Raw genomic sequence first — 26,801 nt, forward strand, 5'->3', positions numbered from 1 at the left:
ACAAAAAGCAGGAAACTGTAGGCCAGTCAGCCTAATGTCTGTTGTTGGGAAAATGCTAGAGTCTATCATTAAGGAAAAAAATAGCAGGACATTTAGAAAAGCTTAACACAATCAAACAGAGTCAACATGGTTTTGTGAAAGGGAAATCGTGTTTGATAAATTTGCTAGAGCTTTTTAAGGATATAACAAGCAGGGCTGATAAAGGGGACCCGGTATTTGTAGTGTATTTGGATTTCCAGAAGGCATTCGATAAGGTGATACGTGAAAGGTTATTGCACAAGATTGGAGCTCATGGTATTGGGGGTAATGTATTAGTACGGATTGAAGATTGGTTAACACGCAGAAGACAGAGAGTTGGGATTAATGGGTCTTTTTCAAGTTGAAAAGACACAACTAGTGGAGTGCCACAAGGCTCAGTCTTAGGGCCTCAATTATTTACTATCTATATTAATGACTTGGAGGAGGGGGCAGAGTATAATGTATCCAAATTTTCTGACGATACAAAAATAGGTGGGAAGGCATGTTGTGATGAGGACATAAGGGGATATAGATAGGTTGGTGAGTGGGCAAAAACTTGGCAGATGGAGTTTAATGTAGAAAAGTGTGAGGTCATGCACTTTGGTAGGGAAAATCAAAAGGCAGACTATTATTTAAATGGAGAAAGATTTCAAAAAAGTGCAGCAGAGGGATCCTGGTGTTCTTGTGCACGCAATACAAAAAATTAGCATGTAGGTGCAGCAAGTAATTAAGAAGCAAATGGAATTTTGGCCTGTGTTGCTAGGGGGTTGGAGTTTAAAAATAAGGAAGTCTTGTTACAACTGTACAGGGTGTTGGTGAGGCTGCACCTGGAGTACTTCATATAGTTTTGGTTCCTGTATTTAAGAAAGGATATACTGGCATTGGAGGCAGTTCAAAAGAGATTCACTAGGTTGATTCCTGGGATGAAGGGGTTGACTTATCAAGAACGGCTAAACAGGTTAGGCCTTTATTCACTAGAGTTTAGAAGAATGAAGGGTGATCTTATTGAAATGTACAAGACTCTGAGGAGGTTTGACAGGGTAGATGTTGAGAAGATGTTTCCACCGGTGGGGGAATCTCAAACTAGGGGACATAGTTACAAAATAAGGGGGACACTCATTTAAAACTGAGATGCGAAAGAATTTCTTCTCTCAGAGGGTAGCGAATGTCTGGAATTCTCTATCCAGAGTTGTGGAGGCTAGATCATGGGAAGCATTTAAAGAGGAGGTAGATATATTTTTGAAATATGAGGGAGTTAAGGGCTATGAGGAGCCGGCACGAAAGAGGAGTTGAGGCCTGTGGCAGATCAACCATGATCTTATTGAATGGTGGGGCAGGTTTGAGGGGCCGAATGGCCTACTCCTACTCCTAGTTCTTATGTTCATATGTTCTTTACTTAGGATGGAATTTCATGGCGTTTTTAATGGTGGGGGGCATTTAATCAGGCGCCTTGCCACCTCTGCCCCAATTAAGTCCATTGTGGGAAGGCATGTGGATGGCCTTCCCTTTGTGCAATTAATGCCCATTTCCAGGCCTTGTCTCACTGCCACTGGTATTAACCCAGTGATGGGCACCCTGGGAGCCCACGACGCAAACCCTGCTGGAGTTGCTAGTGGTCTTCTGGTGGGGAGCGTGGGGTGGGGTGGGGTGGGGGATGGATGGTGTGGTGGGGGGGGGGAATCCCTCGTTCAAAAGGCACCCAATGCCTGATTGAGGGACCCGGGATGGGGAAAGAAGGGGTCCACAGAGCCACCTCCCTGCCCTTTGCTGCTGTCCGCCTCCCCCATGGTCCTCTTCCCACGAACCCCCTCCCTCCACTTCCTGCGGCCTGGGTCCCTCGATAGCAGCCAGTGCCTCCCTGTTGGTGCTGCTGTTGCTGAGCAATGTACAGCTGCTGGCCTCCGATTGGCCTCTGGGGTCCTCGATTTCAGGAAAGGCCCAACGCTGTCAGGCAATTAATGCGACGGGACTTCCTAAAAAGAGGCGATGTGGGGCTTTCACAGGCCTCTCCAGCCGGTGGGCGAGATCTGTGTTAAACTCCACCCTCACACGCTCAATCTCACTCACACTCACACACACACACACACACACACACACAAACAACTTTACACACACATTGCAGCCATGCACACCGGGAGTGACTCTGAGTGCATGAGACCCTGATGGCTGTGCTCTGCCTGTTCCTGTGCGTAGCCCCGGAGTGACTCTGGCAATGTTCCGAGTGTCAGAAGACGTGTCTTACCCCCCCCACCTTGCGCCCCTCCCCGCGCCACCTGAGCATCGATTTCCGAAGCTGTGATCGGCGGGTGAGTGGAGGTGCGGGGTCAGCTCGGAGAACCTCAGCAAACAGCATGGAAAATGCTCGGGACGTGAGGTGAGTCTGCTGGAGGAAGGATCCATGTGTGTGGGAGAGTGCTGACACAAGGCTCTGAAAGGCCCCGCCGCGCACACACACACATACACACGGACTTCTCCCTCCAGAATCACTTGTTGACAGACTGCGTGCAGCTGAACAGCTGTTGAGGAGGGATGCGGGGGGTGGTGGGGGACTTGTGAGGCCTGTAAACGAGACTGACAGACAACACTAACCATTATTCAGTGAAAGTGAATGTATTTTCAGATTATAAAGTGACTGAATGTGATAACCTGCGCCACCGCTTGGGGCTGGAGGAGGGCGGACACTGAAGTCAGTGAGGGCGCCGGGGGAGGAGGGGGTGGGGTGGGGGGTGGGGTGGGGGCGGCGAGGGAGCGGGTAATGAAAGGTCCCCGAATGCAGAGCCTACCTCAGGGAGCTGAAGAATTTAAATGCAATAAAAACAGATTTTAAAATCGGGGGGGGAAAAAAATGCCCGAGCATCAGGATCACTCACCTGAACGTATACGAGATGAAAATTCTGTACGGTACATCTTTCTTTCTTTTTTTTATTTCTTTATTTAATAACGGGAACTTCATCCCGCCTGCGGGCAACAAAAAAAATCTGTTAGTTACAACTTTAACGGCCTTAATAGGCCTCTTAATTGTCGGTGGGCGCGCTTTCCACTCTCATGCGTGCCTGCCAAGCAAAATATTGCGTAAGTGCTCAATGACACTCGCCCGACCTCATCACGTGCGACTTCACTCTCAAGCGGGTCGGGCATGTGCCTGCACATCGAGTGAGAAATTCTGCCCTTAACTTTTCTAGGCCCGCCACTTCTTCTAGGCGCTGCCCTGACATCCGCAGCAGGGGTGGAGACGGCCTGTGCAATGGTTGGCCCTGTTGCTTCTGACGATTTCAGCGTGGGTCCTCTGGAGAGTTGAGGCCTTGGGGGCCCTGGCTTGCTTCAGTTGTCCTCCTATGGGCCAGATGCTCCCTTCGCAGTGACAGAGGACGAGGTTGAGGGGGGGGGTCACAGGCAAAGGGGACTCAGAGGGAGAGGACAGCCTCTTGAGATTCCTGAGTGGATGACCTAAGGGTGCCCAGCTGCCGCTCCTCCTCCTTTGGGTGCCCGAGGACGCCAGCCTGGTTCCTTGAGGGGAAGGAGCACCTGGAGAGATGTCGGGGTGCCCTGTTTACTCCTCACGTTGCCACTGCAGGAACTCATCCATGGCTACCGTGATGGGGTGCAGATCTGTGTTCATCTCTGCGTTCTGCTGGACCAGGGTCTCCATGGCATCCGCCATTCTTCCCTTGGAGACCTCCATATGCACACATATGGGCACCACTTCATCAGAGAGCAGGTAGACGCACTCCTCTGACTCACATGCCACTCTGTTGAGGGCTTCCAACAGCTCTGTGTGATGATCCCCCACCTTCTCCATGGTGAGTGGGAAGGCCGAATCCAGAGGCTCATCATCCAACTCGGACCTCACGGATGCCTCTTCCCCAGCAGTCCTCTGAGTGCCGGGGAGCTCGGCTGAACCTGCCTCCTCCTGCTGCGGACACGTGTCCATGTGGTGACCACCAGATTGTGAACCTGAGCCTACTCTACATTTACGTCCCACTGAGGTGTGTGTCTCTGCGCTGGTGCAGGGTGTGGGTAAGCGCTGTGACGGGTCTTCCAGGCTGCTTACTTCCAGCTCTTCAATGGAGGAGGTGTCCTCTTGGCTGGAGGCGAGGATGTGAATGGAGCGGAGGGACTGGCTGGCTGAGGGTGTTGGTCACTCGGCAGAGCTCCCTGTGAACCAAAGTAGAGGTAATTAGTGCCTGGTAGCAGAGTCAAAAGCAGGAGAGAGAGCACTCACAGTTGCGTTGAGAGAGGGATGATGTAGTGCTGGATCCTCACGGGTGTTCGCCGCTGACCCCACCATCACCACAGGCCTGGTCCATGTCCTTGTCAATCAGCACAATGGCACACTCCTCAACATGAGTGAGGGATCTAATGGGGGCTGCTCCACCCCCTGGTCTGGGACCTCTCCCTGCTGTTGTGAACCAGATGGAGGGAGTGGGAACAGGACGCATGGCACTGTGTGGAATATTTGTGTGGTGAGCGGAGCCATGGATGGGATGAGGAAGCAAGCACCAGAGGATGTGAGCCTGATGGAGATGTGAGGGTGTGTGTGAGAGTTAGTGGTGTTGTCCCTTGAGGCATGAGATCCCTGTGGATGTGTGATGGATTTGTGAGCGTGCGAGTTGAGAGCGATCAGAAGAGTGAGTTATCCTGGCAGGACGGATGAGACCATTCATCTTCTTCCGACACTGGGTGGCTGTCCTCTCTTGCAGGGCGTTAGTGCTGACCACCACAGCCATCGCCTCCCGTGCTGGATTGGTGACCATGTCTGCTGGCCGTCACCCAGAGTGGGAAGTAGAAGACATCACGGCGGGCCTCTACTGTGTCCAATAGGCACTCAAGGGAGGTATCACTAAATCTTGGGGCAGCACATTTCCTCCCTTTGGCAGCCATCAGTCCACAGCAGCTTCCTATCCCTTGAAGAGTGCTAACTCTGTGCTGGGACGGCCTTTAAGTATGACATCCGGTTTACTGAAGGACTGAGGTGACAGCGGGGCAGGTGAATCAGAGGACACCTCGCCAATGGCTTGTTTCTCGGGAATGCGTGACTAACGAGGCCGGAATGGGATATGGGGCGAAAACCCGCCATTATGTCCAGCGGGTAAAATGTCCTTTCTCCTCCCCCCACTACTGCACTTAGTGCAAATCTGGGATGATTTTGTCCAAAGACTTACATTTATATAGTGCTGTTCACGACCACAGGACATCTCGAAGCATCTCACAGCCAATAAAGTACTTTTGAGGTCTAGTTATTGTTATAATGTATGAAATGGGATGGCTAATTTGAGCAAAGCAAATTTCTACAAATAGCAATGTGATAATATGTTTGTGATGCTGATTAAGGCAGGAGTGAAATAAAGATTAAACAGAATGCAAGAAATAAACTGGGCAAATAGGAAGCAGTTATTTTACAGGAAGATCTTGAGCATGAAATTGCCTCGCATCGTGCCACCTCTATCAGGTAAGTGGAATATATGAGTCCTGGGACTGCTGCTGGGTGATTGATCGGGGTGTAGTATAGAATGGAAGGTTAGTGGTGTGATGAGTATGAGATATAATGTGCATTTACTTACCTTGGCTGCCCGTGTGAAGTCATTGTACTTTTTCCAGCACTGCTCCCATGTCCTAGGGGCCTTGAGCATTGACCTCTTTGGCAGTGAGCTTCCAACTTACCTCTGAGACTGGTGTGTGAGGGACTCCAGTCCCTGGGAAAAGGTTGCATCCCTCCTTGATTCCACCTGGGCACCTCCAAGGTCGAATCACTAAATCTGGAAGTGCACTCCCCAGTCTTGTGTGTCATTCTTCTTTAGCTTCAGTCTTCCAAAGTGATTTTGCAGCAGCCTTCAGTTCAGGGGTGCAGCCTCCCTTTAATAGGGAGTGAGTCTTTTAGAAAGGCAGGATGGCTGCAGAATGTGGTTTGTGAACAACGCTTCTTGGCTCCCCTGCTGAGCAAAGAGGCAGGTGACAGCATTAAGCGGAAGTAAGCAGCGCTTAGCCAGACTCTCCAATCACGCAGATGATCTGGGTACGCCAAGTTAGCATGCTGTCCACTTCGATCTGAATAGGAGTGGGCAGCTCATGAACATGACCCTGCACTCAAAAAAAATGGGGTAAACCAATTTACAGCCCCTCGATTTAATGGTGGACCAGAATGGAAAGTAAACGTATCAGCATATCGAATACCAAATAGGGTATTGAAAAGGCAAGAAATGTGCTGGAGTGATCATATTTTTTAAAGAAGGCAGACTGTTAGAGAGGGTTAATGGAGACGATTCCTGAAAAAGTTGGGTATTTTTACAGATTACAGGGTGATTTAGTAGAAATGTTTAAAATTGAGTGGATATGAGCACGTTGTTTCCAGAAGTTGAGGGGTCAAGAACAAGGGGCTTTGATTAAATGTAAGAGATTTAGAAGACAACAGAGACAAACTTCTTCACACATAGAGAGAGCTGCATGGCTGTGGAATTCACTGCCAGGGTTGGTGGTTGAGGCATCAACTATGTCAATATTGAAGATTAGATTAGAGAGGTGATGAAGAAAATGGACTGGAGGCTAAATTATCTGTTTGATCAAAAAAAATCCCTAGGAAAGACCTAAGGGACAAAACAAAGAGAACAAAATCCCAAGAAAAAGAACTGGTACAGACGCTGTGTTGGAAATTTCTATGATTCCACAATTTTCATCATGTAGGACTGTACTGACTCATGACTTCAGGATTCCCTTCTGACTGGTCAGCATAATCCAGTGACTTCCCCCAGGAATATCAGGCCCCCAGCAAACTTTTCTCTATATTACTGTCAGGTATAGGACGCTGAGCGCTGGACAAAGCCGATGAAGGCAGATTCAAACAAGGCCTTCAAAAGTGAAAAGATTTGCAGGGCTGCAGTGAAAAGGCAGGGATATGGGACAAGGTGAGTTATTCTTGAAGAGAGCCGGCATGGACACTTTGGGCCAAATGGTCTCTTCCTGTGTTGTAACCATTCTTAAAACTGTATGATTCCACAAAGCAGAGGCTGGACCAGGGCAGAGTGCACTGAAGCTGTGGTGTATATGTGTGAGAATAGGAGTGAGGGGATGTGGCATATGCTTGTGCGCAAGTATGTGTGTGTGTGTGCATACACAGGTTTAGGATGTGTTTGTGGGGTGGATGTGTGTGGGGTGTGTGTGTAGGGTGGGTGTGTGTGTGGGGTGTGTGTGTGTGTGGGGTGTGTGTGTATGGGGTGGGGGTGTGTGTGTGGGGTGGGTGTGTGTGTGTGGGGTGGGTGTTTATGGGGTGGGGGTGTGTGTGTGGGGTGGGTGTGTGTGTGGGGTGTGTGTGTGTGTGTGTGGGGTGGGGGTGTGTGTGTGGAGTGGGTGTTTATGGGGTGGGGGTGTGTGTGTAGGGTGGGTGTGTGAGTGTGTGGGGTGTGTGTGTGTGTGTGTGTGTGGGGTGTGTGTGTATGGGGTGGGGGTGTGTGTGTGGGGTGGGTGTTTACGGGGTGGGGGTGTGTGTGTGGGGTGGGTGTGTGGTGTGGGTGTGTATGGGGTTGGGGTGTGTGTGTATGGGGTGGGGGTGTGTGTGTATGGGGTGGGGGTGTGTGTGGGGTGTGTGTGTATGGGGTGGGTGTGTGTGTGTGGGATGTGTGTGTAGGGTGTGTGTGTGGGGGGGGGTGGGTGTGTGTGTGTGGGGTGGGTGTGTGTGTGGGGTGTGTATGTATGGGGTGGGGGTATGTGTGTGGGGTGTGTGTGTAGGGTGGGTGTGTGTGTGGGGTGGGTGTGTATGGGGTGGGGGTATGTGTGTGGGGTGTGTGTGTAGGGTGGGTGTGTGTGGGGTGGGTGTGTGGGGTGTGTATGTATGGGGTGGGGTTGTGAGTGGGGTATGTGTAGGGTGGGTGTGTGTGTGGGGTGGGTGTGTGGGGTGTGTATGTATGGGGTGGGAGTGTGTGTGTGTGTGGGGTGTGTGTGTGGGGTGTGTGTGTGGGGTGTGTGTGTGTGTGGGGTGTGTGTGTGTGTGTGGGGTGTGTATGTATGGGGTGGGGGTGTGTGTGTGGGGTGTGTGTGTGTGTGGGGGTGGGTGGGTGTGTGTGTGGGGTGTGTGTGTATGGGGTGGGTGTGTGTGTGTGTGGGGTGTGTGTGTGTGGGGTGTGTGTGTGTGTGGGGTGTGTATGTATGGGGTGGGTGTGTGTGTGTGGGGTGTGTGTGTAGTGTGGGTGTGTGTGTAGTGTGGGTGTGTGTATGGGGTGGGGGTATGTGTGTGGGGTGTGTGTGGGGTGGGTGTGTGGGGTGTGTATGTATGGGGTGGGGTTGTGAGTGGTGTGTGTGTGTAGGGTGGGGGTGTGTGAGGGGTTGTGTGTGTGGGTTGTGTGTGTAGGGTGGGTGTATGTGTGGTGTGTGTGTGTATGTATGGGGTGGGGGTGTGTGTGTAGGGTGTGTGTGTGTGTGGGGTGTGTGTGTGTGGGGTGTGTGTCTGAACGGGGTGGGGGTATGTGTGTGGGGTGTGTGTGTAGGGTGGGTGTGTGTGTGGGGTGGGTGTGTGTGTGGGGTGGGTGTGTATGGGGTGGGGGTATGTGTGTGGGGTGTGTGTGTAGGGTGGGTGTGTGTGTGGGGTGGGTGTGTGTGTGGGGTGGGGGTATGTGTGTAGGGTGGGTGTGTGTGTGGGGTATGGGTGTGTTGGGTGTGTATGTATGGGGTGGGGTTGTGAGTGGGGTGTGTGTGTAGGGTGGGTGTGTGTGTGGGGAGGGTGTGTGTGGGGTGGGTGTGCGTGTGGGGTGTGTGTGTGGGGGTATGTGGGGTGGGTGTGTGTGTGTGTTGGGTGGGGGTATGTGTGTGGGGTATGTGTGTAGGGTGGGTGTGTGTGTGGGGTGGGTGTGTTGGGTGTGTATGTATGGGGTGGGGTTGTGAGTAGGGTGTGTGTGTAGGGTGGGTGTGTGTGTAGGGTGGGTGTGTGTGTGGGGTGGGTGTGTGTGGGGTGTGTGTGTGGGGTGGGGGTGTGTAGGGTGGGTGTGTGTGTAGGGTATGTGTGGGTGTGGGGTGGGTGTTTGTGTGGGGTGTGTGTGTGGGGTGGGGGTGTGTGAGGGGTTGTGTGTGTGGGGTGTGTGTGTAGGGTGGGTGTGTGTGTGGGGTGTGTGTGTATGTATGGGTTGGGGGTGTGTTGTAGGGTGGGTGTGTGGGGTGTGTGTGTAAGGGGTGGGGGTATGTGTCTGTGGGTGGATATCCGTGTGGCTGCAAATTGTGCGGGTGCGTATGGGTGTGCATGGGAGTGAGTGTGTGTGTTATAAAATAAATATAAAAGAGAGGAACTTTGTGTTAAAGGTCAATATTTATGCTGTGTCTTTTACACAGGAGACACAGTTTGTGGTTTCTCCTGTGTTGCTATCATCAGTACCAGGCAGTGTTTAGTGGGTTCTCAAACATTCTTTGTTCCTTGTCCACATTGGCAGTAATCAGAAAGATAAGAGCCCACCTTTGAGATTTAATTAAGGCGATGTCAGTGCCTGGAAGTGGGTTTGTTTAGTGGGAGGGAGTGGGAAAGAAATGGGCTAAAGTAAGGACTCCCATCAACTAACTACAGTGGGGTAATAGAGCTGCCACTCCTGATCCGGTCAGTTCTGGGGCTCTTTGCCAAGAGGCAATGAAAGCTGTGCGATGAATCATCAGTAATCTGCCTCTGGCTGGTTTGGGGATGCAGGTTGTTGGCATTTGGTTATGTGGGATGAGGTGCCAGGGTCCTGTAACAGCCTCCTATCTCTTCCCCCTGACAAAGTTGTCTTTGTTTAATTCATTCATAGGATATGGGTGTTGTCAAAAAGGCAATTATTTATTACCCATCCCTAATTGCCTTTGAGAGGGTGTTGGTGAGGTTCCTTCTTTAACTACTGCCATCCACCTGATGAGGGTATACCTACAATGATGTTAGAAAGGGAGTTCCAGGATTTTGACCCAGCAACAGTGAAGAAACGGTGCTATATTTGCAAGTCAGGATGGTGAGTGACTTGCAGAGAAGCTTGCAGTTGGTGGTGTTCCCATGCTTCTGATGCCCGTCTTCTGCTAGGTGGTAGAGGCTGTGGGGTTGGAAGGTGCTGCTGAAAGAGTTGAGCTGAGTTTAGTTGAGGTGAGTTGCTGCAGTGCATCTTACAGATGGGTCCTCCATAATTGAGGATGGGGATATTTGTGGAGCCTCCTCCTGCAGTGAGTTGTTTCATTGTCCACCACCATTCACGACTGGATGTGGCAGGACTGTAGAGCTTAGATTTGATCTGTTGGTTGTGGAATTGCTTAGCTCTGTCACTTGTTGCTTATGCTGTTTGGCACACAAGTAGTCCTGTGTTATAGCTTCACCAGGTTGACACCTCATTTTTAGGCATGCCTGGTGCTGCTCCTGGCATACCCTCCTGCAGTCTTCATTGAACTAGGGTTGATCCCCTGGCTTGATGGTAATGGTAGAGTGGGGGATATGTCAGACCATGACTTTACAGATTTTGGTTGAGTACAATTCTGCTGCTACTGATGGCCCACAGCACCTCATGGATGCCCAGTGTTGCTAGATATGTTCGAAATCTATCCCATTTAGCACAGTGGTAGTGCCCCACAACATGATGGAGGGTATCCTCAATGTGATGATGGGACTTCCTCTCCACAAGGACTGTGCGGTCGTCATTCCTAACCATACTGTCATGGACAGATGCATCTGCAGCAGGCAGGTTGATGAAGATGAGGTCAAGTATGTTTTCCATCTTGTTGGTTCCCTCAGCACCTGCTGCAGACCTAGTTTAGCAGCTGTGTCCTTTAGGACTTGGCCAGCTCGGTCTGTGGTGGTGCTACTGAGCCGCTCTTAGTGATGGACTTAGTGAATTCCCCCACACAGAGTTCATTCTCCACCATTGCCACTCTCAGTGCTCCCTCCAAATGGTGTTCAAATGGTGGAGGAGCACTGATTCATCAGCCAAGGAGGGGTCAGTACGTAGCAATCAGCAGGATGTTTTCTTGCAACTCCCTCCCGACAGTGCACCACTGTTCCGCCACCTCTGCTGGTCTGTCCTACCTGTTCCAGAGATGGTGATGGTGGTGTCTGGGACATGATCTGTGAGGTATGATTGCATGAGTATGCCTATTGCTTGACTAGTCTGTGAGACAGCTCTCCCAATTTTGGCACAAGCCCCCAGATGTTAGTAATAAGGACTTTGCAGGGTCAACAGGGCTGCGATTGCCATTGTCATTTCCTGTGCCAACATTTGATACATCTGAGTGAGTGATTTGCTAGGCCATTTCAGAGTGTATTTAAGATTCAACCACTTCAGCCAGGGGCATTAGTGAACCAAGTGGGTTTTTATGACAATTAAACAATGGTTTTTGATTATCATTAGACTTTTAATTCTAGATTTGTTATTGAATTCAAATTCCATCATTTGTTGTGGTGGGATTCGAACCCAGGTCCCCAGAGCATTCCCGTGGTTCTCTGGATTACCAGTCCAGTGACAATATCAAATGCTACCGTCTCCCCACCGCTTCTCCATTGATCTATCCCCTAGCCAAGTATCCCAGTTCACTCCAGCTAGCTCAGCTCACATAGATGCCCTTATTTAAGTTTAAAATACCAGTGTTAGACCCACTCTTCTCCCTTTCGAACTGCATGTAAAATTCAATCATATTGTGGGCACTGCTACCTAGGAGTGCCTTTACTTTGAGGTCATTAGTTAATCCTGTCACATTACACAATACCAAGTCTAATGTAGCCTGCTCTCTGGTTGGTTCCAGAATGTGCTGCTCTAAAAATCTATCACAAAAGCGTTCTATGGACTCCTCAACCAGGCTACTACAGCCAGTCTGATTTTTCCATAATCGCCCATGATGATTGCCGTTCTTTAATCACAACCACCCAATATTTCTTCTTGTATAGTTTGTCCTACATTGTGGTTACTGTTACACCCACTAGTGACTTCTTTCCCCTAGTATTCCTCATCTCCACGCAAACTGATCCTGATCTCCTGAACCAAGGTCATCTCTAACTATTGCACCAATGCCATCCTTGATAACTGTGCTACCCCTCCACCTTAATCTAGCTTCCTATTCTTCTTGAATGACATATACCCCTAAATATTCAGGACCCAATCTTAGTCATGCTGCAGGCACGTCTCTGAAATGATACCTGGCTCCTCATACTGACTATGCAGAACCTCCCTCCTATGTTGTTGGTACCAATATGGACCATGACAATTGGATCCTCCCCTTCACACTGCACGTTCCTCTCTGGTCCTGAGCAGATGTCCCGAATCCTGGCACCAGGCAGACAACACCTATCTGCCTTCTTGACTCTCGCTCTTTGCTGCAGAGAACACTGTCAATCCACCTCACTATATTAACCCCTACTACCACTACATTCCTGTTTGCTACCCCATATGAACGGCTTTGTGTAACATGGTGCCATGACCAGTCTGCTCATCCATCTTGCAGACCTTGCTTTCGTGCACACAGGTTGTGAGCACCTCAAACCCGTTCGACAATTGCAAAGCATGACGCTCCTTCCCTACACTCTGCTCGGCCCCATTACCTGTCTCACTCACGGTCACATCCTCCTGTCCCGCACCAAAACATACAACCCTCTTCTAAAAGGCATGACTGCCTTCTGGAACAAAGCGTCCAGGTATATCTCCTGCTCCCTTATGTTGTGCAGTGCCTGCAGTTCGGCTTCCAAATCATAATTCTGATCCAGATTCATCCAGATCGGGAGTGTTAAACGAATACTTCACATCCGTCTTCACCCAAGAGAATGAGGATGAAGGTATCTAACTCGGGGAGAGAGACTGCGAGGTTCTTGAACAAATTGATATAGGGAGTGACAAGGTATTGGAGGTGTTGGCAGGCTTAAAAGTGGACAAATCTCCAGATGCGGATGATTTGTGTCCCAGACTGCTGAGGGAGGCAAGGGAGGAGATTGCAGGGGCTCTGACCCAAATTTTTAATTCCTCTCTGGCCCTGGGGGAGGTGCCAGAGGACTGGAGAACAGCTAATGTGGTTCTGCTATTTAAGAAGGGTTGTAGAGATAAGCCAGGGAACTAAAGGCCAGTGACTCTCACGTCAATGGTAGGGAAACTATTGGAGAAAACTCTGAAAGAGAGAATCTGTCTCTACTTGGAGAGGCAAGGTTTGATCAGGGATAGTCAGCATGGCTTTGTCAGAGGGAGGTCATGCCTAACAAATTTGATTGAATTTTTTGAGGAGGTGATCAGGTGTGTAGATGAGGGTAGTGCAGCTGATGTAGTTTATATGGATTTCAGCAAAGCCTTTGACAAGGTCCCACATGGGAGACTTATAAAGAAGGCAAATGCACATGGGATACAGGGTCCTTTGATAAGGTGGATTCAAAATTGGCTTAGTTGTAGGAGACAGAGGGTGATGACAGAGGATGCTTTAGTGACTGGAAGCCAGTGTCCGGTGATGTACACAAGGATCTTTGCTGGGTCCCCTATTATTCGTCATTTATATAAACGAGATAGATGACTATGTGGGGGTAGGATTAGTAAGTTTGCGAATGACGCAAAGATTGGCCGGGTGGTTAACAGTGAGGTTGAGTGTCTTGGGCTACAGGAAGATATAGTCGGGATGGTCAAATGGGCAGATAAGTGGCAGATGGAATTTAATCCTGAAAAGTGTGAGGTGATACACTTTGGAAGGAGTAATTTGACAAGGAAGTATTCAATGAATGGCATGGCACTAGGAAGTTCTGAGGAACAAAGGGACCTTGGTGTGTGTGTCCATAGATCTCTGAAGGCGGAGGGGCATGTTAGTGGGGTGGTGAAAAAGGCATATGGGACACTTGCCTTTATCAATCGAGGTATAGATTACAACTACAAGTTGTATAGAACCTTGGTGAGGCCACAGCTGGAGTACTGTGTGCAGTTCTGGTCGCCACATTATAGGAAGGATGTGATTGCACTGGAGGGGGTGCAGAGGAGATTCACCAGGATGTTGCCTGGGATGAAACATTTAAGTTATGAAGAGAGGTTGGATAGACTTGGGTTGTTTTCATTGGAGTGACCTGATGGAGGTGTACAAGATTATGAGGGGCATGGACAGGGTGGATAGGGAGCAGCTGTTCCCCTTAGTTGAAGGATCAGTCATAAGGGGACATAAGTTCAAGGTGAGGGGCAGGAGGTTTAGGGGGGATGTGAGGAAAAACATTTTCACCCAGAGGGTGGTGACGGTCTGGAATGCACTGCCTGGGAGGGTGGTGGATGCGGGTTGCCTCACATCCTTTAAAAAGTACCTGGATGAGCACTTGGCACATCATAACATTCAAGGCTATGGGCCAAGTGCTGGTAAATGGGATCAGGTAGGTAGGTCAGGTGTTTCTCATGTGTCGGTGCAGACTCGATGGACCGAAGGGCCTCTTCTGCACTCTGATTCTGTGATCAGCTGAGGGGGTGTGGTAGGTGGTACACAGCAGGAAGTTTCCTTCCCTGTGTTTGACCTGATGCTATGAGACTTCATGGGATCTGGAGCTTAGGATTCTCAGCGCCACTCCCTCCCTGTACACTATTGTGCCACCACCTCTGGTTAGTCTGTCCTGTTGGTAGGACAGGATGTACCCAAGGATGGTGGTGTTTGGGACATTTTCTGTAAGGTATGGTTCAGTGACAAAGGCTGTTGCTTGATTAGTCTTTGGGTCAACTCTCCCAATTCTGGCAAAAAGCACCCAGATGTTAATGAGGAGGACTTTGCAGGGTCATGAGGGTAAGTTGTGCATTTTTCATTTCCGGTTCCTCAGGCAATGCCGGATGATCTGTCCGGTTTAATTTTTTTTTGGAGAAATATTCTTTATTCATAAAATATCTGAAAGAACATTACAAAACATTTAAAAATGGCCATCACAATAAGTGCAATCAGATTCAAATTTTCGACATCGAGCATGAGATGCTTCAATACGATCAATGAGCATTACAGACATTTCAACATGGTCATTACAGACAGTGCCGTGGGATTTAAGTTATCTACATAGATCATGTTCCACTTTGAGGTGCTTCAATACAATTGTGATACATGTATTCACTGTATGCGTTCATTGTGAGTCATACAGTCTGAGGGATCTATACAATTCCGATTTAATTCTTATTCAGCTTTTCATAGCGGTTTACTATAACTGAGTGGCTTGCTAGGGCTTTTCAGAGGACAGTTAAGAGTCAGCCACATTTCTCTGGGTCTGGAGTCACATGTAGGCCAGATCAGGTCAGGACAGCAAAGTTCCTTCCCTGAATCAGATGGGTTTTTACATCAATTCAGTAGTTTCATGATCAACATTACTGTGACTTGCTTTTTGTTCAAGGTTTATTGATGAATTGCATTTAAATTCCCCCGGCTGCATGGTGGGATTTGAACTCGTGTCTCCAGATTATGGTCAGGGCCTCTGGATTACCAGTCCAGTAACGTAACCACCATGCTCCCCTGCCCTCTTGCTACATGGTTGAGGTATTTCAGATGGTGTCTGGTTGTCCTAATACTTTAGCCAGGTTCTGATTTGGTGGCCTTTGCTGGGGGTCCTGGATTAACAGTCTGCGTCTCTCCTCAGGTCCAACACCGGATATCTGGGCAGGTGATGGTCCTCAAGATGAACAAGCTGCCGAGTAACCGTGCCAACATGCTACGTGAGGTGCAGCTGATGAACCGGCTCTCGCACCCCAACATCTTGCGGTGAGCCCTTTGCTGCTCATTTCTCCCTCTTTATCTCTCCGTCACATTCCCTCCCTCCTAAAACCTCCTCTGAAATCTACCTCTACCATTGTGCCTTTTGTTCTGAATCTGATCTTGAGATGTTGGCTTTGCGAGTAAGATCAGCATTTACATCCCAAGTCTAGCTACCCTTCAGAAGGTGGTGGTGGGTCCTCCTCTTGAATCTCTTGTGGTGTAGGTACACCAGCAGTGCTGTTCCGGAGGAAGGACAAGCATTTTGACTCAGCAACAATGAAGAAATGACCACTATGTGTCAAAGTTGGGATGGTGTGTGACTTCAAGGAGAATTTGGAGGTGATGGCCTTCCCATACACCCACTGTCCCTTATCTTTCCAGGACATGGAAATTGCAGGTTTGGAATTTGCTGCCTTTGGCTACTCACCCAACTCTATCCCCTCTGCTGATTAGTGTAATTTCTTTGATAATATTTGGTGTGTTTTTTATTCAATCTGCCTTATTATTTCCAGCATCCGCAGTTTTTTTGTTTTTATCTCTGTGTTTAATTGACTGCCACTGCTCTTCAAGAAATGCCTACCTCCTTGAAGAAGTTCTGTTCCTCTCTGCGACAAGATTTCCGGATTTCTCTGTTGCCTTGTTCACCTTCATTGCTTTCCATTTCTCTCCTAGTGTTTGACAAGGTGTTTACTAAAACCCGCTTTCACAGCCATATCTCCTTTCTCAGTGACTGTCTCCGTCTCCGACTTACCCCACATGGATTTCAACTGAAATTCCACCCCTCATGTTTCGAACCCACCCAGGATTACAGGTATCTCCGGGACATAAAACGTTTCTCGGACTGCTGTTCCCGTCACATTCTGAAATCCACTCTCAGTGCCATGCGCCGCCATATGAACACACTCGACCTCTCCCTCCAGCAGCACCGCCGTACCCTTTTTCAAAGCTGCGCGTGCCCCCAGTTTCATTTTATTCTTCGGCTCATCCGACGCCTCAACAAGAAACTTTTTCTGTTTCTCTCAAGTGCTAAGGAACGCAAGCTCCAACAACTCATCGACACCAACACCCATCTAGGACCCTCCACCCCTGCCTGTCCCTCCGTCCCCACCCCATCTTCCAATCCCAGCCCCAGCCGTGTATTCACTATACCCCCTGACCTTCCCCTCTCCGATGCTGAACGTTCAGTGCTCAGCAAAGGACTTAGTTTCATACCCTTACGCCCTCACCTCAATGAATTTCGGGCTCGGCATGATACTGAACTCTTCTTCCGCCGTCTTCGTCTCCGGGCTCACTTCTTTGGGCAGGAGTCCTCTCCCAGTTCAACGGATCCTTTTACCCATCTTCAATATTCTCCCTCCACCTGGACCCCTCCCTCTGGATTCTTACCTTCTCTCGATCTTTTCATTGAGAACTGTCGGCGCGACATTAGTCGTCTCAATTTCTCTGCTCCTCTCACCCATTCTAACCTGTCTCTCTCTGAACTTACTGCACTCCATTCTCTCAGGTCCAACCCTGACATTGTCATCAAACCTGCTGACAAGGGTGGTGCTGTTGTTGTCTGGCGCACTGACCTCTACCACGCGGAGGCTGAGCGTCAACTCGCAGACACTTCCTCCTACCTCTCCCTGGACCATGACCCCACCACTGAACATCAAGCCACTGTTTCCAGGACTGTCACTGACCTCATCTCCTCTGGGGATCTCCCTCCCACAGCTTCCAACCTGATAGTTGCCCAACCTCGGACGGCCCGCTTCTATCTCCTACCCAAAATCCACAAACAGAACTGCCCCGGTAGACCGATCGTCTCAGCTTGCTCCTGCCCCACAGAACTCATTTCTCGTTATCTTGACTCCCTTCTCTCTCCCCTTGTCCAGTCCCTTCCCACCTACATCCGTGATTCCTCTGACACCTTACGTCACATCAACAATTTCCAGTTCCCTGGCCCCTACCGCTTCCTCTTCACCATGGACGTCCAATCCCTCTACACCTCCATCCCCCACCAGGATGGTCTGAGGGCCCTTAGCTTCTTCCTCGAACAGAGGCCCGAACAATCCCCATCCACCACTACTCTCCTCCGTCTGGCTGAACTTGTTCTCACGCTGAACAATTTCTCCTTCAACTCCTCTCACTTCCTCCAAATAAAAGGTGTGGCTATGGGTACCCGCATGGGCCCCAGCTATGCCTGTCTCTTTATGGGGTATGTGGAACATTCCTTGTTGCAGTCCTACTCCGGCCCCCTTCCACAACTCTTTCTCCGGTACATCGATGATTACTTTGGTGCTGCTTCATGCTCTCGTCAGGACTTGGAAAAATTTATTAATTTTGCTTCCAATCTCCACCCCTCCATCATTTTCACGTGGTCCATCTCTGACACTTCCCTTCCCTTCCTTGACCTCTCTGTCTCAATCTCTGGTGATAGACTGTCCACCAATATCCATTACAAACCCACCGACACCCACAGCTATCTCGACTACAGCTCCTCACACCCCACTTCCTGTAAGGACTCCATCCCATTCTCTCAGTTCCTTCGCCTCCGTCGCATCTGTTCCGATGATGCTACATTCAAAAACAGTTCCTCTGACATGTCCTCCTTCTTCCTTAACCGAGGTTTTCCACCCACGGTCGTTGACAGGGCCCTCAACCGTGTCCGGCCCATCTCCCGCGCATCCGCCCTCACTCCTTCTCCTCCCTCCCAGAAACATGATAGGGTCCCCCTTGTCCTCACTTATCACCCCACCAGCCTCCGCATTCAAAGGATCATCCTCCGCCATTTCCGCCAACTCCAGCATGATGCCACTACCAAACACATCTTCCCTTCACCCCCCTTATCGGCATTCCGTAGGGATCGCTCCCTCCGGGACACCCTGGTCCACTCCTCCATCACCCCCTACTCCTCAACCCCCTCCTATGGCACAACCCCTTGCCCACGCAAAAGATGCAACACCTGCCCCTTCACTTCCTCTCTCCTCACCGTCCAAGGACCCAAACACTCCTTTCAAGTGAAGCAGCATTTCACTTGCATTTCCCCCAACTTAGTCTACTGCATTCGTTGCTCCCAATGTGGTCTCCTCTACATTGGAGAGACCAAACGTAAACTGGGCGACCGCTTTGCAGAACACCTGCGGTCTGTCCGCAAGAATGACCCAAACCTCCCTGTCGCTTGCCATTTTAACACTCCACCCTGCTCTCTTGCCCACATGTCTGTCCTTGGCTTGCTGCATTGTTCCAGTGAAGCCCAACGCAAACTGGAGGAACAACACCTCATCTTCCGACTAGGGACTTTACAGCCTTCCGGACTGAATATTGAATTCAACAACTTTAGGTCGTGAGTCCCCTCCCCCATCCCCACCCCCTTTCTGTTTCCCCCTTCTTCTTTTTTTTCCCAATAAATTATAAAGATTTTCCTTTTCCCACCTATTTCCATTATATAAAATAAAAAAAAACCCACTAGAGCTATACCTTGAGTGCCCTACCATCCATTCTTAATTAGCACATTCGTTTAGATAATATCACCAACTTTAACTTTAACACCTATGTGTTCTATTGTACTATTGTTGTTGACATCTTTTGATGATCTGCTTCTATCACTGCTTGTTTGTCGCTACAACCACACCAACCCCCTCCACCTCTCTGTCTCTCTATCTCTCCGCCCCCCACACACACACCTTAAACCAGCTTATATTTCAGCTCTTTCCTGGACTCGAACTCAAGTTCTGTCGAAGGGTCATGAGGACTCGAAACGTCAACTCTTTTCTTCTCCGCCGATGCTGCCAGACCTGCTGAGTTTTTCCAGGTAATTCTGTTTTTGTTTTTTATTATTTCTCATGCCAACAGGAATCTCTTCTCTCAGGGAGTTGCGAATATTTGGAGTCCTGTACATTCAAGGTTGAGATAGACAGATTTTTGAACTGTAAGGGAATCAAGGGTTATTGGGATCAGGCAGGATAGTGAAGTTGAGGTCAATATCCAATCAGCCAGGATCTCATTGAATGAGAAAGCAGACTCAAAGATCTAAATGGCCTGCTCCTGCTCCTAATTCTTAAGTTGTTATGATTTGCTCAAACATCATTCCTATACTCATTGACCTGAGTTGGCTCCTGATCCCCAGATTCTCCAAAGTAAAGTTCTCATTTTTCTGTTTCAATCCCTGTCCTCGTGCTTTCCTATCTCTGCAATCTACCCGAAGCCCTACAACACCATCTGACTCAACTTTCCATACACCCAACTCTGGCCTGTTGTGCATCTCCCACTTCCCTCACCCCACCACTAGTGGCTGTGCCTTCAGTCATTTAAATCCCACACTCTGGAGTTCCCTAAATCTCTCTGTGTCTCCACATTCCCTCTCTTATCTCTCTCCTTTTGACTCATGGGGTAGAATTTTATGGTCCCTTGCTAGCAGGTTTGTAGACGGGGAGGGCCTGTAAAATGCCCCGGATGGCCTTTCCGCTGCCCTCCTGCCTGCCCCTGCCCTTTACATGGCCTGTCACGCTCGCCCCGACCGAAGGCCAATTATTGTCTACTTAAAGGCTGCTTCCTGCCCAGCCTCAATTTTGAGGTTGGTGGGAGGAGGTCGGGTACAGAAGAGAAGCACGGCAGGTTACCCTGCTTAGGCCTCGTGTGGGAAGGGGAGGGCCCTCCATCTCTGGCCCCATTTCCCATCTGGCCTCCACCTCTCACAAGATCTGGCCCTCTCCCCACCACCTCCCGCCACCCAAACCTCCACCCCAAACCTCACCATCAAGCCCCCCAACTCTCATCTCCTTTCTCCGAGCCTCCCTTTCTGTCCCTGTCGTGACACCCTCCTGGCACTTAGCTTCATCCTGGTTCCAGCACTGACTCATAGGGCTGCTTGTAGTCCCAACTGTGGCTACTGCTCCCAGTCACATTGCTGGGACTACAGAGCTCCTGGCCAAATAGATCAGCTGGCAACTCTCTGAGGCGAGACTTCCTCCTAAGTGAGCGGCACAGGTCCCATCTGTAGCCAGTAAATGGCTATGGGACAGCCGACATCAGCAGGAATGCATTCACCATCAAATCTCCAGGTGACAGGGCAGCAAATCTCACCACCCTTTAAATTCTGCCCAAAGGCTTGCATTTATGTGGTGCCTTTTTTGATCTTAGGCCATTCCAAAGTTTTATGTCCACCTGAGGGCTGATTAGGTCTAGGTTTAGAGTCTCGTCCAAAAACTGACACCTCTGACAGTGCTGCACTCCCTTGCAGGGGTGTGTCAGCCTTGACTTTTGTGCTCAAGTCCTGTACAGGAACTTGAACTCATAACCTTCTGTCTCATGTGAGAGTGCTACCCACTGAGCCATGGCTGACAAACTACTGGGACAGTCCCAACTCCATAGCAGTCCCTTGCATCTGAAGGAAGGGAAGGGAAAGGGAAGGTAAATCCAATCAGTAAGACTGAGGAAAAATAATGGGAGCAATGAAGAAGATGGAAAGGGAGATAAAGAATGACAGAGAGGCCGCGCATTTCAATAGCGCCTTTCACAACCTCAGGACACTGTGAAGCACTTTATAGACAATGAAGTACTTTTTGTGGTGTATTGTAATCTAGGAAACGTGGCAGCCAATTGATGCGCTGCATGATCCCACAAGCAGCAAATGTAATAAATGACCAGATAATCTGTTTTTTACTGATGTCGTTTGAGGGTTAAATATTGGCCACAGTACCAGGCAGAACTCCCCTGCTCTTCTTCGAAAATAGTGCAGTGGGGATCCTTTATGGCCACCTGAGAGGGCAGGCGGGGCCTACGTCTAAGGTCTCGTCTGAAACACCGCACCTCTGACAGTGTAGCACTCCCTCAGTACTGCAGTGAAGGGTCAGCCTGGATTGACATGAGGAGAAAGAACTTATATTCAACAGGTGTGGAGGGGCAGAGAGACTTTTTAAGAAATAATTTCACACAGTTAGGTAGGGCTAATTGGCAGTTTTGTTTGAAGGAAAAAATCAAGTTTTTCCCTTCACTATTTTGATAGATGTGTTAACATGTTTATAATAAGAGGTTAATTTGGTCTGATCTTGATAAGTATTCACATGTTAAAACCATGGACAGTACTTTCTATCCTTGTATGTTCTCAGATCACAGGGCTCTAGCATATGAACATGCTTTATTTTACCAGTGTATACTTCTTCTCTGTAGACTAAATGACAACACTGCGTTACAGAGATATAGTCACACTTTATATTGGAGCTGTGAGCCAGAAGCAGGCTGTGAGTGTAATGAAATCCTCTCCACAGAGCTCAGATTTCCTGCTGTGATTTATAAAATTGACAAAGTGTTTCAAATTGCCAGTCACAGCAGCCCTCTCAGGACCTCCCTCCCTTCGGGTGCCGGATGTTTGTGAAGGGTAGAACAGGTGTAAACTAAAGTATCTGCCATGGCTTAGTGAGTAGCACTCTTGCCATGTGTTGTCGGAAGGCTTCAGGGACTTGAGCCCATAATCCCGGCTGACATTCCCAGTGCAGTAATGAAGGGGTGCTGCACTGTCAGATGTGCCATCTTTTGGATAAGACATTAAACCGAGGGCCCCCCCCCTACCCACAGATCCTGTGGCACTATTTTCTAAGAGGGGCACGGGAGTTGTCCCCAGTGTCCTGGCCAATATTTACACCTCAACCAACAACATTAAACAGGAGGTGATTTGGTCATTATCACTTTGTTGTTTGTGGGAACTTGCTGTGCATAATTTGGCTAATGCTTTTCCTACATTAGAGCATGAGGAAAAGCTTTTTCACACAGCAAGTGGTTAAGATCTAGAATGCACTGCCCGAGAGTGTGGTGGAGGCAGGTCCAATTGAGGCATTCAAAAGGGAATTTGATAATTATCTGGACTACTCTGTCCAGACCCCTCATGATTTTGAAAACATCTATCAAGTCTCCTCTTAGCCTTCTCCTCTCCAAGGAAAATAGTCCCAACTTCTCCAATCTTTCCTCATAACTGAAGTGTCTCATCCCTGGAACCATTCTCATAAACCTCCTCTGCACTCTCTGGAATGCATTCACATCCTTCTTATAGTGTGGCTCCCAGAACTGTCCACAATACTCTAGCTGAGGCCTAACCAGTGTCCTATATAAGTCCATCATAACCTCCCTGCTCTTGTACTCTATGCCCCTATTAATGAAGCTTAGAATATTGTATGCTTTAGAAACAGCTCTTTCTACCTGTCCTGCCACCTTTGATGACTTATGTACCTATACATCCTGCACACCCTTTAGAATAATATCCTTTATTTTATAATGTGTCTCTGTGTTCTTTGTACCAACACTACAGAAACATGTTGATGGATTAAGTGAATGGATAAAATTGAGGCAAATGAAATTTAAAAAAAATTCTCCCACAGCTATGGGCTTCGCTAGGCCAGCGTTTTTATTGCCCATTCCTAATTGTCCTCAAGAAGGTGGTGGTGAGCTGCCTTGAACTGCTGCAGTCCATGTGGCATAGGCACACCCACAGTGCTGTTTGTGGGGGGCAGGGGGGAGTCCCAGGATTTTGACCCAGCAACAGAGAAGCAAATGAGATCATCCACTTTGGGCCTAAAAAGGAAGAACAAGGCCCTTTCTAAATAGTGAAAAGGTGAAAACAGTGGCCGTTCAAAGAAACATGGGGCTCCAGGTATACTGATTATTAAAATGTCATGAACAGGTACAGAAAACAAGCAAAAAGCTTAATGGAATGCTGGCCTTCATCTTTTCACCGTGTTCCTCAAACCTTCTCATTATCTACGGACCCGTAATTCCCAATTTTAACTTGGGGTGGTGGGAATGAGATGTGCAGAGGAGGGGAGTGAGATGTGCGAAGTGGTGAGGTATACAAGTTTGGGGTGGGTAGTGAAATGTGCAGATGGTGAGAGATGTGTGGGGGTGTTAGATGTGCTGGGGGAAGGAGGCAGGAAGTACTCTTGATGGGCCCAGGCTGTAAGATAAATGATAGGGTTGGGGACCATCCCCAGAGATGATTGTGGTTAGGGCGAGTGGGAGTGATGCCTAGGGCAAAAGTTAACCAATTGAAGTTCAATCCTCCTAGCCGTTAGGTCCCACTGACAGTTCTGGTACTGCGATTCACTTCTGTGACCAGCAGTTAAAGCCACAATGGGGTCTGAATAATGTCATTGGGCTCTCATGTCAAGGTATCATCGATGCTCCTATCTACCTGCTCCATAATTAGAATTGGTCAGGGTTAAAATGGTGGGGCAAAGGGAAGGCAAGTCTGAACATCAATTATCTCCCCCCCCCACGCCCCCCGCAGTTTCCTGCCAATCAGGCATGGTTAAAATTGGGCCTGATACAACCTGAATTCTTGACATCCCAATTTTAAACGGAGAATTCCAGAAATAATAATAACAATGCCACCCATCCACCACCTTAAATAATCACTCCCTCCATTACCAACACACAGTAGCAGCAGTGTGCACATCTACAAGATGCACAACACAACTCACCAAGACTCCTTCAACAGCACCTTCCAAACCCACAACCTCTACCACCTAGAAGGACAGCAGATGCATGGCAATACCACCACCTGCAAGTTCCCCTCCAAGTCACGCACCATCCTGACTTGGAACTATATTGCCATTCCTTCACTGCCCCTGGGTCAAAACCTTGAAAATCCTTTCCTAACAGCACTGTGGATATTCTGCGCCACATGGACTGCGCGCGGTTCAAGAAGGTGGCTCACCAGCATCTTCTCAAGGGCAACTAGGATTGGGCAATAAATGCTGGTTTAGGTAGCGATGGCCATATCCCATGAACGAATAAATAAAAACAAATAAGGAGTGTGAGGTTTAATGAAGGACCTTCACTCAATACCTTAACCCATCAGTTCCTTCGCTGCCTGGTGCATGGGGCCTCTGTCTACCTCCAGCACAAGAAGATCAGCCATGATCTTATTGAATGGCGGAGCAAGCTTGAGGGGCCGAATGGTCTACTCCTGTTCTTATTTCATATGTCCATATATAGTATTTACAGCACAGAAACAGGCCATTCTGCCCAACTGTTTGATGGCTGAATTTACTCTTCACAAAAGCTTCCACCCATCCTAATTTCAACTAAGCCTATCAATCATAACCTTCTATTCCTTTCTCCCCCACATATTTGTCATATTTGTCCATCTTCCTCAAAAATGCATCTATACTGTTTGCCTCAACTACTCCTTGTGGTGGAGTTGCACACTCGAAGCACTCACTGGGTAAAGAAGTTTCTCCTGAATTCCCCATTGGACTTGTTGGTGACTATTGTATGTGTTTGGCCCCTAGCCTTCATCCCCCCACAACTGACAATGGTGGACTTTTCCCAACCCGCCGCACGTTTTGTGGCGGGCGGGAGTGGAGAATCCAGCAGCGGTCAAAAAGTCAGAAACCCGCTCGCATAAAAGTTTGTGATTCTGCCGATGGTGGGTTAATGACGGGTTGTTTATCCCACTGCCTAGTGGCGTGAACGCCACTTGCATTCATTACCATCTCATGAATGTTCATAAAAACAGCTGCTTGCCTTCCAATCTTGCGTCACACCAGCAGGAACTTACGTTGGCCTGAAACCCGTTTGAAAAGCAGTGGCATGCACACGTCGGACCTCTGTTCGCTCGTGACTTCAAGTTGAGTGCAACATACACAGCCTGCTTGCCATAGTGCTGTGCTGGTCTTGTTGTAATGAATGCCACACTGCTGGGGCTGTAGGATTGGTCTGCTTCTGCACGTAGCCTATGCTGCCCAGAAGGACACCACCGTGCTGCGGTACTCATGCTGGCCTTCACTTTCAGACTTGACCAGTACTGAGGCCAGGGTTGGGGAGCACAGGGGCCTTCTGCTCCCAGTGGTTGACACCATTGTCCACTAAGACACCACTGGGCAGTGGTACTCGGACAGAACTCCACTTTCAGAAACGAGCACTTTGACTCGGGGTGGGATGTGAGGACAGGATGGGGATGCCCAACACAAGGGGGGCAATGGGGAAGGAAGGCTGTGCAAGGGCTGTGAGAAGGGCATGGGGGCACACATATCAACAAGGGGCAGGAGTAGGCCATTCAGCCCCTCCAGCCTACTCTGCCATTTCATAAGATCATGGCTGATCTGATGGTAACTCCAAATCTGAATCCTACCTATCATCCCTTTGATTACCAAGAATCTATCCACCTCTGCCTTCAAAATATTCAAAGACTCTGCTTCCACCAGGAAGAGAGTTCCAAAGACTCACAACCGTCTCAGAGAAAAAATTTCACCTCATCTCCGTTTTAATTGGGCAACCTCTTATTTTTGAACAGTGACTCCTAGCTCTAGATTCTCCCACAAGAGGAAACATCCTCTCCACATCCATCCTGTCAAGATTCCTCAGGATCTTATATGTTTCAATTGAGTCACCTTTTACTCTTTTAAACTCCAGCGGATACAAGCCTAGCCTGTCCAACCTTTCCTCATAAGACATTCCAGGTATTAGTCCAGTAAACCTTCTCTGAACTGCTTCCAACACATTTACATCCTTCCTTAAATAAGGTGACCAATATTGTACACAGTACTCCAGAAATGGTCTCACCAGTGCTTTATATAGCTGAAGCATAACATCCCTACTTTTGATTTCAATTCCCCTTGCAATAAATGATAACATTCTATTAGCTTTCTTAATTACTTGCTGTACTTACATACTAGCCTTTTGCGATTCATGCATTAAGCCACCCAGATCCCTCTGAATCTCAGAGCTCTGCAATTTCTCACCTTTTAGATAACATGTCTCTCTTTTATTCTTCCTGCCAAAATGGACAATTTCATATTTTCCCACATTATAGTCCATTTGCCAGATCTTTGCCCACTCACAACTTATCTAAATCCTTTTGTAGCCTCCTTATGTCCTCTTCACAACTTACTTTCCTACCTATCTTTGTGTCATCTGAAAATTTGGCAACCATGTCATCCATCCTTTCATTCAAGTTATTTATATAACTTGTAAACAGTTGCGGTCCCGGCATTGATCTCTGTAGCACACCACTCGTTACATCTTGCCAACCTGAAAAAGACCCATTTATGCCTACTCTCTGCTTCCTGTTAGCCAGCCAATCCTCTATCCATGTCAATACATTGCCCCTTATACCATGAGCTTTTATTTTCCGCAATAACCTTTGATGTGGCATTTTATCAAAT

General features: G+C 48.7%; 1 protein-coding gene across 2 annotated transcripts in view; it reads left to right on the forward strand.

Moving 5' to 3' along the window:
* The window catches only part of LOC121277189 (dual specificity testis-specific protein kinase 1-like), a 264,934-nt gene that overhangs the window by 41,003 nt on the left and 197,130 nt on the right, over nt 1–26,801 (forward strand). For both annotated transcript variants that reach the window (XM_041186332.1, XM_041186333.1), the window contains exon 2: nt 15,548–15,669. In XM_041186332.1, coding sequence (XP_041042266.1) covers nt 15,548–15,669 — 122 coding nt within the window. The remainder of the gene's footprint in view (nt 1–15,547; nt 15,670–26,801) is intronic.

This window comes from Carcharodon carcharias, chromosome 4 (genome assembly GCF_017639515.1).
Source record: "Carcharodon carcharias isolate sCarCar2 chromosome 4, sCarCar2.pri, whole genome shotgun sequence".
Taxonomy (NCBI): Eukaryota; Metazoa; Chordata; class Chondrichthyes; order Lamniformes; family Lamnidae; genus Carcharodon; species Carcharodon carcharias.